The sequence below is a fragment of the Vespula pensylvanica genome, chromosome 6, assembly GCF_014466175.1.
Source record: "Vespula pensylvanica isolate Volc-1 chromosome 6, ASM1446617v1, whole genome shotgun sequence".
NCBI lineage: Eukaryota > Metazoa > Arthropoda > Insecta > Hymenoptera > Vespidae > Vespula > Vespula pensylvanica.
The window spans coordinates 8,524,337-8,538,481 of record NC_057690.1 but is presented as its reverse complement, the minus strand read 5'-3'; the positions used below and the strand labels follow the sequence as shown (position 1 = coordinate 8,538,481).

The 14,145-nt window shown below is 28.1% G+C and overlaps 1 protein-coding gene across 17 annotated transcripts in view; it reads left to right on the top strand.

The window, feature by feature from the left end:
- The first annotated feature begins 587 nt into the window (after positions 1 to 587).
- LOC122630014 (troponin I) overlaps positions 588 to 14,145 on the top strand; it is a 26,702-nt gene continuing 13,144 nt past the window's right edge. For 2 of the 17 annotated variants that reach the window (XM_043814016.1, XM_043814009.1), the window contains exons 1-6: positions 592 to 727; positions 2,632 to 2,675; positions 4,199 to 4,216; positions 4,808 to 4,936; positions 5,573 to 5,696; positions 11,832 to 11,932. In XM_043814016.1, coding sequence (XP_043669951.1) covers positions 2,661 to 2,675; positions 4,199 to 4,216; positions 4,808 to 4,936; positions 5,573 to 5,696; positions 11,832 to 11,932 — 387 coding nt within the window. In that variant the 5' untranslated portion in view covers positions 592 to 727; positions 2,632 to 2,660. Of the gene's footprint in view, positions 728 to 2,631; positions 2,681 to 4,198; positions 4,217 to 4,807; positions 4,937 to 5,572; positions 5,697 to 6,783; positions 6,885 to 8,958; positions 9,060 to 10,898; positions 11,000 to 11,831; positions 11,933 to 14,145 lie in introns of all 17 variants that reach the window. The other 15 variants (XM_043814014.1, XM_043814021.1, XM_043814013.1 and 12 more) reach the window with 14 other exon arrangements.

Below are 14,145 nucleotides of genomic sequence, written 5' to 3'. Positions count from 1 at the left end.
TAATATCTTTTCCGTGTTTAATCATTTTGATACTAAACTCGTGAAATTTTCATCAACTATTCCACAACGTACACATTAGTCTACTAAACTATATATATTGTTATTACTGTACTATATATATCATTATTACTATACTACATCATTTACATATTATTATTATACTTATGTGTATATATATATATATATATATATATATATATAGTATTACAGTATTACTCATAACATAATTATATATATATTCTTATTTGTAAATCAATTGAAAGGAATGATGCGTGATTCATAGATCTATCGTTTCATTCTATCGACATAAAATACTATATCATATGTAAATATATATAATATTTATTTATATACACAATTTGTAAGCAATTTATTTTTCATAAATATAAATGAAAAATATTTTGTAACTACTTATCACAAATTTTTTGATGGATTTTGAAAGAAAGATTATAATATCGAAACGCAAAACGATCAATCGAACGTCGATCGAGTTAACGATCGAGAGGAAGACCCAGCTCCGTTTTCACTTTCAAATTTATTTTTGGCAACGAGCAAAGCACAGCTCTCGTCTAAAAATGCTTACAAGCGATTACGGCTTTTCATTGGTTGTTAGAAGGACCACGTGAACGTACTGAGAAGAAGGCACGCGATGAAGGCGCACAAGAAAGGCACAGTCAGCTGCCTAACGTCCGGTTGGCTAGTTCGAAGCCAGCTCGTTCTTATCAAGGTAAGCAGCTCGTTATTTTTTTTTACTTTTTTTGCCTGTTTTTTCTTTTCGCGAAAAGATATTCTTTATTTCTTGAATATTACAAACATGAAAAAGAGTTGTTCGAAAAAGTAGAATTTTTATGTGCGTTTATCGATCATTTTCAAGGACATTTATGTTCGCCGTTTCGAGTGTCAGTGAAAGGTGATCTCGCATGCTTTAATCTTTCTATACTTATATGTATATACATATATTATGTATTGATACTGATATTTTTTATGGATTCACATAAACGTATATAAGATATGTGTGTGTGTGTGTATGTGTGTGTGTGCGTGTGAGAGAAAGAGAAAGAAAGAGGCAAAGGTTATTAGTTTTATGTCATAAACGTCAGTTTAATATAGTGTTTCTTGATTGTTTTATTGAGTGAGTAAATTCTTTTAAAATTAGTATTAATTTCCGATTATTTTTTATTTAGTAAAACACATACTTTCTACTTTTTCCGAAGTTATTCAATTTCTGTTCATTTTACTTTTTATGCTTTTCTACTATTTTTTTTTTTTTTTTTTTTTTATAATACTTACTGGAGAAATAAACTCAAATAAAGTTTTTCTTTTTTCTTTTTCCTTTTTTCTTTTTTTCCATTATTTTTCTAAAATTCATGAAGTTTTTTACGAAATATTGAAAAAAAAGAAAAGAGAGAGAGAGAGAGAGAGAGAGAGAGAGAGAGAGAAACGAAAAAGTAGAATATTATTTCTATTTTTATAATAGCAAATAGATTTTTCTGTGTATGACCTCGGAGAGTTAGAGTATGTAGCAAGCGCACAGCAGAGTTTAGTTGTAATTTCTTGTTGGTTCGTTGTGTGCTTAGAATAGCTTAGGAATGAGATGAGAATCTATACTTGGCAAGAGAGAGAGAGAGAGAGAGAGAAAGATAGATAGAGAGAGAGAGAGAGAGAGAGAAAGAGAGGGAGATATCTTGCACAGTCTTTCACGAATATAAATGTTGGAAAGTCTGCAAGATTCTAACTGTGAAAATATGTCTATGGGTATGTATGTATGTTCGTAGAGGTAGCAACATTTAGGAATAAGAATAAATCTAAGATGGCAACGTTTCCCATAAATTTCATTATTTTATTATTATTATGTTCTAAACTATATTTCTTTGAAGAAACGTAATACTCGAATCTCCAATTTCAACAAATCTTTTTCTTGGACATCGATCATACTATTTTGTCTCTGTTTTATTTATTCATACATAAATTCTTTAATTTTTTTGATCTCAAAAAATATCGATGAAAGATCACCAATAAAATTAGAAATTTTAATATAAATAATTTTGACTCTTTAATACGAGATCGAAATATAACAGTAAACATTGGAATAATCTTACATAAATCTCAGTATTATTCAAAAATATCTCTGTGAGATCAAGTTTTCACTATTTGACGTTGGATCGAAGTTGGTATGTGTAAGATGATGTGAGTAAAGAGAGGGGAGGGATAGAGAGAAAGAGAGAAAAAGAGATCTACAGCAGCGTGTTGGATCCAAATTTGGATCGCCCTGATATACCGACGTAGCCAAACCGACTCAACGTTACGAGACCTTTTGAAAAGTGGGGATGCTGAACATCTATTTTTACTCTTTCGATATTCTATACCCCATCCGCGATGAAGTTTCTTGCATCGTGAGATAAACGAAGAAATTTAGGCTTATGGAATATTATCATGATGAAAGTATTCAAAATGTCATCGAAAAATTGTTGAAAATTTGTCAAAAAAAGAATATTTTTTTGTTCGAATAAACTTTTAATTCTGTTCAATTTTATGTACAATTCAAAATCGATATACACATACATACACACACAGATAGTTATATATATATGTAATTAATGTTATTTATTTTTTCTTTTTTTTTATTTTTAGGTAGACGCGCGTAAGAAGCAGGCACCAACATGGCGGACGATGAGGTTAGGTGAGTATCGAACGAATGATATGTAAATGAATATCGTTGAAATCTAATAGATTAGATAATTAGATTGATTGCTTATTATTATTATTATTATTATTATTATTATTATTATTATTATTATTATTATTATTTGATCATCAATTATTATTTCTTTTCTTTTCATTACTCATCGTGGATCATTTCTACATCTAATTATGGAACATTCGTCATTGGCGATCCGCAATCAATAAATCCCTTTTTCGGTTTTGGATTCTAGTATGAATTATGAATTTAAAGGTACGGATTTTGTGTGTTTTCTATGCTCGTTCTTCTTCTTGTCCTCTTTATTAGAATTAGATGTTTGACATTTGCGAACTGAGATATAAAGAAGTTTACTATGTATTAAGAAAAATACGAAAGATATTAATTTTATACTATTTTTGTTAGAATAGTATAAAATTTTATTCTGATATCGTATTTTTTCTCATTTTTTACATAGTAATCGACTTCGAAGTAGAAAATTGTACTTTTTGAAAATTTTTTTGTCGAGGTTTCGAATAGACTGAACCTCGCTTTTTTGTTTTTTCTATTTTTAGTTGGTTTTTTTCCCCGATAATATTTTTTTCCTTTATCTATTTTTGTTTTTATAGAAAAATTTAAATACGAACGTTACGTGTTTGCTTACTTTGTCCCGACCCTCACCCACCCCATCTCTCTTTTGGAACTTTTTATATTTTGATCACTCTCACACAAAAGAGAGTTTTTTTTTTTATTTTTCCAACCGATATATCGATTCTTCATATCGGTATTTCGAGTTTTTCCTCTGTCTCCTTATCGTTTCTGTTTTTTCGAAACAATCATTAGAACAAAAAAAAAATCATCAATAGAAAGAAATCACAAATCTGAACACGCAAATATCGTCGATAGACAAGGATGGAAATGCAGAGAGCTACCGGTAAAGTAGATACGATGCTCGCACGTAAAAATGGAATTTTCCATGAAGAAAATAAAAAATAAATAAAAAAATACAAAGAAATATTATTCTTGCATGTTAATTATTTATCTTCCTTGTAAAAAATATACGTAACATAACCTCATATAACATAATATCATAAAACGTACAACATAAACGTTATATTAATTAGAGTTATTTGCCTTATTTTATATGCTTTGAACAATCTTTGAGCTTTTGTTAATTTAAATATTTCTGAACAAATAATAAATAAATATATATACATATATATTTATAGCATGTGCTGTATTTTAGCTTTTTATAAAAAAGAAAAAATGTATCTTTCGAAAATACGATCATTTCAGTATCGTTAAAATTAACGCTATAAATATACTGCTTTGTTCAATGCTTTTGCAAAAGATTTGTTAAAAACGAAACTCGAAACGTCTTTGTGAATCGATTCATAAGAAATATTTTTTGCTGAATTCATTGCTATTTCAAAGTTCATTTCGAGTATCGTGTTTATCTCGAGTTATTTCCAATGGACGAATTTTTTCTAATCTCTTTTTCTCTTTCCTTTTTTTTTACAGAGGAAGCGTCTTGAGGATGTACGTAAAAGAGATGGAACTATCGAAGTATCGCGAACTTATCTCCGATGGAAAGATCATTCGGAAGAATTCGACTATCAATGTTTCTTTCTAATCCTATATTAGAAACTTATTTTCTTTACACTGTTATCATCATCGATTCTCGAAACTTTTAAAATCTTTATTTCTTATAATAATAATTTCTATAATTTCTATATTTTTATTATTTACGTATTTTCGATCTTTCATATACCTTCTTTTTTCTATATAATTAAAAACATATTTTAAAATAAAAAATGTCAATTGTCTGATCAAAATTGGAATTACAGATTAAAAAAAAACAGAATCATTAGATATATTAGAGACATATATTATCGCTAATCACAGTCGACTTTTGTTTTTCTTAAAATTTTTCTTTATTATAATAATATCATTAGAATTAATATACTATCTTTTCTACCTTTCAATTTTCTTTTAATTTTATCAAGAATAGGTTTTCAAAAGTACTAGATATATCTGGTAACCGAATAAATGGCTTCCAAGCACAGTCCTGTATTTAAAGCGTTAGAATTAGTAGAGTATTTAAAGAACGTGTTTACACGATTAATGCAGGAAAAGAAGAGGAAACAGGCGGAGACCGATAGGAAGAGGGCTGAGGTCCGAGCCCGCCTCGAAGAGGCTTCCAAAGCTAAGAAGGCTAAGAAAGGTTTCATGACCCCTGACAGGAAGAAGAAACTCAGGGTTAGTATATATTTTATTTTCTAATTGTAAATATACAAACTTATTTGTTGTTGTTGTTGCTAATTAATGAAATTAATTTTTTTTATGTTAATTTATATTTTACATATAATTTATATATATATATATATATATATATATATATAGATAACATGGGTATAATATTATTATTATTTAAATTATACTTATATATATATATATATATATGTGTGTGTGAGTATAATTTCTTTTTAATATAATAATAATATATTTTTAATATTTAATAATTTTATTTTACATAATTAATTTTACCTAATTATTTGGATAATAATTATATATTTACAGATGATATAACATAATTTATATATAGTAATATATTTTTAATATTTAATAAATTTATTTTACACGATTAATTTTACATAATTATCTTTTTTGTAATAATTATGTAATTTACATATGTTTGTAATTTTTAATACATGTAGTTTACACATATTAATAATATTTAATATTTAATATTTAATATATAAATTTATTTTACATACATAATTTTACAAATAAGTTTTTTAATCTTTTAATTAATTATAACTTATAATTTTATTACGTATAGACGCATCACACACACAGATTATTAAGTTTTTATTATTATTTATTTTTTGATAGCTCTTGTTGCGTAAAAAAGCTGCGGAAGAATTGAAAAAGGAGCAAGAAAGAAAAGCCGCTGAAAGAAGACGTATCATCGAGGAACGTTGTGGAAAACCAAGGAACGTCGATGATGCTAACGAAGGTATTTTGCCCTTTCTTTTCATCTATCCTTTCTATATCTTGATTGAACTCGTAATCCTCAAATTATTTGCGTATTTCGATTTCGAACTTTCGCAACTCCGATATCGTATGATCAAAGTTATATTATACTATCTATTCGTTATTTATATTATTCATTATTTATACTTTGGAGAAAATATTCTATCTAAAGTATTTATCTCCAGGAAAGATTTATAATCGACTACATTTCTCGAATAGCCGATCATCTCTTATAAAAATTGGTTTATAGATACTTAATATTAGATAATTCTTTTTTGTCAAGAATTATCTCGTAAATGAAATCTTTTTAATATATTATATATGTATGATGCAGATCATAGATCTTCTGAGATAAATCTTAGAAAAAGAAGATTATTTATAAATATTTAGATATATATTTTTTCATAAGGATTATCTCAAAAACATTTTGTGATGCATATACATACATATACGTACATAAATATGTCTTCTAAGATAAATCTTGGAGGAAAAAGATTATTTACAGATATTTAGATATATATCTTTTTGAAACGATTATCTCGAAAATGAGATCTTTTTGCGGCTCAATATTTATATAATATTGTATGTACGTAGATATACATACATACATACATACATACATACATACATACATATATATATATATATGTATCTATACTACTTATTTATTTATTAGGTATCATCAACAATTATTATTCATAATTGACATAATTTTTCCCATTCTCCTAACCACCTCTTCCTCCTCCCCTACTCCATAAACACGCGTGCAAATACGAAATTATCGGTCCTCCCAATTTCCTCTATTTTTTTTTTTTAATTTCTACTTAATATTATATTATATAAACAAATACCAAAGTATACCAACACGCGTTATTGACGAAATATGTCGGCAAAAAAGAGTTGATAGAAAAAAAAGCTAGAAGGAAAGAAAAAGAAAAAAGAAAACAAAAAGGAAAAAAAAACAAAGAAAAAAGTCAAATCTAAATGGAAAACAAAGACTCACACAGTTTCGGTTTTATAATAGTTCACAATTCTTGTCTTTATGTCTTCTCTAATTAACTCTCACGCAGAAACAGTGAAACGTGTGCTACGCGAGTACCACAATAGGATCACGTCATTGGAGGATCAAAAATTCGACCTTGAATATGTCGTTAAGAAGAAGGATTACGAGGTACTTCAGAGAGAATAGTACACAAGAATACGGGCGATTAGTCCGAATAACGAGCATTTATAATAACGTTATCAAATAATGAGCGCTCAATGTTGTTGCCAATTTTTCTATTACATATTAATGCAGTGCTCTTGCCCGGTTGCGCATACTATTATTTTTTTTTGTATCTTTTTTATTTTATGTATTTATTTTAATTTTTTTTTTTTCAGCAGTTAGAGCCTCTCGATATTATCAATGAAATTTCTTTTTCCTTTTTTTTTTTATACGTGACACTAACCTAGAAAAAAAATCTCTAACGTGACGAACACTGTTGACAGTGATTTGTTTATTTTGTAATAATAAATATAAAATTTAGTTACATTTTTATTCATATTTTTATTTTCTCAGATTCAAAATAATATACTTATTATAATTATAGCGTGAAAGTATTATAAAATTAAAATTACTTTTTTTATTTCTAATTTATTTCATTTTTCTATTTAATTTATTTATCTGACGTTTAAAACAAAATTTCTTTTCTTTTTAATTTTTACTTTAATTTATTACAAAGCAATTATCTTCCCGATAAAAAATATTAAATTTAGTGTGTCGAATTTGTCTTGTTTTTATTTTTTTATGTTTTTAAAATTGCGACAGTATATTTATAAAAGATATTATCGTTAAAGAGCGTAAATTTCAAGATTTTGTTTACCAGCATTTTTTTCTGTTTAATTTTTGCTAATACATATAAAAGTAAATAGACATTATTTCGACAATGAATACTTTACATTTTAATTTAAAAATTATAACTCTTACGTTTATTATTTCGTTATAAAAAAAATAATAATTATATATCAACTAATCAATCGATTTTTCACGATTTTGCGACCGGGCATCGGGACACGAGCTTCGCATTCTATCGCTACGTTTCAATATTTATCTCTTTCTCTCTCTTTCTCTCTTTCTCTCTCTCTCTCCCCCCTCTCTCTCTCTCTCTCTCTCTCTCTCTCTCTCTTCCTATCGCTATCTCTCTCTCTCTCTCTTTTTTTCTCTCTCTCTGTCTCTCTCTATCTCTCTAGCCAAACACAAAAAAACATACATACATACTTTATTTAACAGCAACGGCATCACTTTGTTTCTTTACTCTTTTCTATTTGCATTTTATCCTTTTATGCAATTTTGCAAATTTATGTGCTCGCGATCCTTTGCCTTATCTTTTGATCTTTTTTTTTGTTATCGTCTTTATCCTTTATCAATGCCTGGCCAGGACAATTTATGTGTCGTCGATTTTTATATAAAATGTTGTTTGTCTAATAATCAAACGAAATTTAAAATTAGAGCTTTTATATATATATATATATATATATATATATATATATGTATACATATATATTATCATCGATCGCGATAATCAATGTTTTTAAATATTGTGATGCATTATTATGAACAAACACAACATATATATATATAAATATGTATATATATATAAATATATAAATATATATATATACATATACATATATGTACACGTATACAGTATGGATCAAATGTTTCTACGTGAGTATAAAAATCGATTACTCTTTTTCGTGACGTTTTTAAGCTTATAGTTAAGTTTGTCATTTTACAATCTGAAGAATGAAATTAGCCTAAAAAAGTTTCGATTTAGAAGAATAATTGATTGTTAATACCTCCTAGGAAATTTTGACCTACCCTGTATATGTTACATATGCAACATCGGTTTTTTCTTTTTTATCTACATTATTTCAAACAATTTACTCGATTTACAACGATTTTAATTTTCTATCTATAAATTTTCATTTCCAATACGTACATACGTTCATTTCGAAATTCTCCCCTCCCCTCCACCCTTTATAAACCAGTCCTCTTTTCTTTTTTTGCCTTCTCTATTCGATATTTTCTTGAAATAGAAAAGAATCGTATCTCGTCGACGAAGTCATTGCAAGAATCGTAACGCTTATTTTTCGTCGATAGATACATTCGAATATGTAGATATCGTTTCGTTTAGATCAAAGATCGAAAATGAAAAACGTTAAATCGCGATTATGATTCTGAAGATGACTTCGAATTTTGACAGCCAACGTCAAGTCCATACTGATCCAGTATCATAAGAGGATCAACGTTCTCGAGGGGGAGAAGTACGACCTTGAATACGAAGTTGCCAAGAAGGATTTTGAGGTCGACACTTTTTCTAAATAGAGAGAGAAAGACAGACGGCGCTGCAAATTAGAAACTTTTTTTCTTTTCTTTTTCTCTCTCACATATTTTTCTTCTTCCATTAATTATATAATATAATTTTTAATAAAAGAAAAAAATATATATATTTATACGTATGTATGTATATGTATATATATATATGTACACATTTTTTTAACGATGTGATTATGTCTCGTTTATTAGTTTGCAGCGCTTTGTCGTAAAATGCCAGTAATTGATTTTATTTTTTTGATTTTGGTCGCGCTAAATATTTAGCTGGTACGGCCTATGATTTGATTTGATAACGATGTACATTTTATCGTATATACAAGTATCAAAACGTAACATTAGATTCTCGCAGCCTGTACGAGAGTAATAATAATAATAGTAATAATAATAATAATATTAATAATAATAATAATAATAATAATAATAATAATATTAATAATAATATTAATAATGACAATGATGATAATGATGATGATGGTGATGATGATTATGATGATGATGATAATGATAATGATGATGATGATGATGATGATGATGATAATGATAAAAGCAAGTTTCGTAGGCAAGTTTTAATCGGTTGCGTAGAAAGCCGGTAATTCTAACACTATAAGAGCAATCTTTCTAATACGAACAAGTAATTATTGATAGTCGAAAATAAGTATTTTTGAGCGTAATGGTAGTCAGGTGATTCGCATCGTAGAACCTTAATTTTATTTTATATTTTACTTAACGTACAAACTTAATCCTTTAAACGTTGATGCTATCACGAGTGAAATTTTAGTTCGATATATTTTTCTTTTCTTTTTCTTTTTTTTTTCTTTAATTTTTGGAAATTAAAAACTTCATACAAATGTTTTATTATGTAAAGTAGAACAATTGTAGTGATTAGAAATAATATTGCGATTAATCTATGGGAGTGAAATTTCATTCCATGTACATTTTCTTTTTTCTTTTTTCTTTTTAGTGTTTCTGTTAATGTAAAATAATTAGAGAGCAATAAGAATTGAACAAGAGCAATGAAATTGATGAAAGATAGAAAATTTATTGATTGCATTACTTTGAAATAAAATTGTGTGTAATATAAACCTCTATAAAGCTAAATTATACTCATAAGTAATTTTTGTTAAGGAGTTAACATAGCGCTAATCTGATGGATTTGTCGTAAAAAAAAAAAGAAAAAGAAAAGAAATGAAAGTATTTTAGTATTTAGGAGTATTGGTTTTGCTGTTTCCTAGTTTACCCAAGATATTTTGCGCGATTTTGTGCGAGCTCCAAATTCATTCCAAAAAACCTTTTTTTTCCTAACTTTTTTCCTTCTTTACCGATCGTCATTTATTTATAGCATCGCTTTTTTCGCAGCAAATACTCGCACGTTCATCTTGACCTTTAACAAACCTTCTTTGTTATACATAAAAAAAGAAATAATGAGTATGTTTGATTATCTTTACAAAGATAATTTATCGTTGTATTATTAATTTTTACATCTGTAGAAATGAAAAAAGATTCACATTAGAAAGAAATAAAATCAAATTAGAAGAAAAAAGGACGTGATCGTGATCAGAAAACGATACGATTCGATAGGAAAGGGAAAGGAAATAATAAGAAAATAAAAAAAAAAAAAAGAAATAAAAAAACGAAAAATTAGAGAAAAAGGATGAATTTACGCACGTTCTCCTCATTGATTTTTTATATTTAATTTTTCTCTTTTTCTTTATTTTTTATTTTTTTATTTTTTATTCTTCTATTTTATTTTATTTTTTTTTTTTTTCGTTCACAGCGTTTTCGCTTTCTGGTACATTTTTGTTCTTTTAGCCGAGCTCCAGACGATCTGTGCTGACTATTGGCAAAAAGTATACGCGCTCGAGGGCGATAAGTACGACCTCGAGAGACAAATTAGAATGAAACAATTCGAGGTAAATAAAAGATCGGTGCTCACGTCTAAGCAACCCAGACGAAATATCCTGCACAGACAATTTTTTATTATCCTACGCACGATCATCCAAATTTGTCTCGTGTTACTCTCTCTTTTTACAATCGAACGATTCGATCAATCGATTAAACAATCAATCAATCAATCAATCAATTAATCAATCAATCTTTCTTCCCTTCGATCATCCAACTTTCCGTATCGTGAAATACAATAAATCAATGTTATTCGAGTATCATTTCGAAAGATTCGAAAATAGTTATTAACATATATACGTACGTATATTTCCGGATTATATTTCCGAATTTTTAATATAATTAACATTAACGGAGAGATTTCAGAACAATCCGTGTGTTTATCCCTATTTCTGTATGTATGACCTTCGTGACATCCAATCCGAATTCGTATATATATGAGAAATACGTTAGACTTGAAGAAAAAGAGGAAGAAAAAAGGAGAGAGAAAGAAAAAGTGAGTTAGAGAGAAAGAGAGAGAGAGAGAGAGAGAGAGAGATAGAGAGAAAGAGAGATAGAGAGGAAGAGAGAGAGAGAGAGAAATAGAAAAAAAATATTTTGCTAAAAATTCTTTTCTTTCTCTCTTTCTCTCTTTCTCTCTCCCTCTCTTTTTCTCTCCCTCCCTCTCTCTCTTTTTTCTCCCTCTGTTTTTCTCTATCTTTCTTTTTCTCATACTCGTTCATTTCTCTCCTACAACGAATAAAAAAGAATATATAAAAGAGTCGTCATTGTCAACCTAAAACTCGTCAATCGAAAAAATCGAAAATTGAAAGATGTCTCTGAAACTCTCCGTATTCTTTATAGTGGAATTGAAGAAGATTTGCCAAATGTATTACGACCGCGTCTACCTTTGTGAGGGTCAGAAGTGGGATTTGGAGCGTGAAGTTCGGAAAAGGGACTACGAGGTACAGGAAAATAAACGAGCACCAACGACGATACACGTCGAACAACGCGAGAAGATAAATAAAAAATAAAAATAAGAAAAGAAAAAAAAATAATTACAAAAAAGGAAAAAAAAAACTACAAGAAAAGCAATTCAAAAATCTAAAAAAGAAAGCAAAACTGAGAGAAGAGAGAGGAGATCGATTAAATTTTGCCGAACTCTTTCCAACCCTTAACTTTCCTTATCTCGCTTTATTTTCAAACGTTCTCTCTCTCTTTCTCTCTCTCCATCTTTCTCTCTCCTTCTATCTACCTATCTATCTATCTATCTATCTGTCTATCTATCTTCATAGAGATATTATTTCTTTCTCTCTTTCTCTGCGTCGTTCATTATCTTTTTTCACGACATTTAATTCTTTGAAAGGGCGAATTTTCGCGAAGGAAACTTCGAAGACGAATCTGACGTCGAACAATTTTTTCCAATTTTTTCCAGATACATATATATATATATATATATATATATATATATATATATGTATGTATATATATATATACACATATATACATATCTTTTGATCTATCATCTCTTTATCGTTTCTCGTTCTATTTTATATTCTTTCTCTATCTTTCTCTATCTATCTATCTATTTATCTATCTATCTCTCTTTCTCTTTCTTTCTCATATATACACATGTATATACATCCACATGCCAATATATATACACATAAGTACATTAATTTTTCATTCTCTATTTTATCTCTTTGTCCTCTTTTTTCTTCAGTATATAAATATGATTTGGGAAAGAATGATTTTTCTTTGAATAAAATTATCTTTCTTATTCATTGTCGACGTACGATCTTGGTCCCGTCTCGTTCGGACGACGAAGCCCTCCGTTTATGATTTAACAATTTTTCTAAACGCCATTTTTTCAACAGTGTTTTGTTTTAATGGAGAAAAAAATTAGCGCTTTAGAAAAAAAAGAAAAAAGATCTATCTTGAACCTTTTTCGTCGTAGATATGAAGTGCCGTGAATGATCTCTCTCTCTCTCTCTCTCTCTCTCTCTCTCTCCTATTTTTTTTTTGTTGTCTCTTTTTATCTTTTAACATTATTATTTTGACAATTTTGCATTTTTCTTTTCTCGACGATCGGTGAATTATAACTTTTGCAAATGTTCTGAACTATCTATTTATCTATTTGTTTGTCCGTCCGTTTGTTCATCTATCTATCTATCTATCTATCTATCTATCTATCTATCTATCTATCTATCTATCTATCTATTTATCTATCTATCTATTTATCTATCTATCTATGTATCTTTTTCTGGATCTATCAATAGATCGATAAATTTATATCGTTTATTCGAAAATAGGCTTTCCGAGCTTTTTACTAACTTTTTAGCGAAAAACGGAAGAGACAAGTATTTTTTTATTTTTATTTTTGATTAAAGCAATTTTATATTTTGTGCAAATTGATATATAAGAAAAAAAAAGAAAAAAAGAAAAAAAGGAGATCTCGGAGAAATGATAAATACCGTCGATCGTACGTACGATATAATATAATTTCGTACAATAACTATCGATCTATATAATGCATTCCTAGAAGGAAATAAATATAAATATAAAAAAAAAACAATAAAAAAGAAATGAAAAAAAATATCGTGAAAAGAGAAATGACGATTCAGAAGAAATTGCTCTTCTGTATTAGTTACAAAGGAAGTGAGGAAAGAAAGAAAGAAAGAAAAAAAATAAATAAATGAATAAATAAATAAATAAATAAATAAATAAATAAATAAATGAACAAATATAGACGATTCGTCGTAGAATATATAAGGAAACGGAAAGAAAAGGAATAATAATAATAATAATCAAAAAGTTGATTAATATTTCATCGGTATGTGGAGAGCGCGTGTGTGTATGTGGGAGAGTATTTATTATTGCAAAATGGTGAGAAGGAGTTGAGAAAAACACAATCAAAAAACAAATTGTTTTCATCTGACCTTCCGTCGCTTCTTCTTTTGTGTGACTTTCATCTCTTTCTTTCTTTTCCTTTCTCTCTCTCTCTCTCTCTCTCTCTCTCTCTCTCTCTCTCTCTCTCTCTCTCTCTCTCAGCACACATGTACTTTTCTCGCCTTTCGCCTTTTTCTGCTTTTTTGCTTTTATGCTCGCAGGTTCAAAAGCTAATGCAAAAATGGGGTTAGAATAGGTGTATAAGCATACATATATATATATATATATA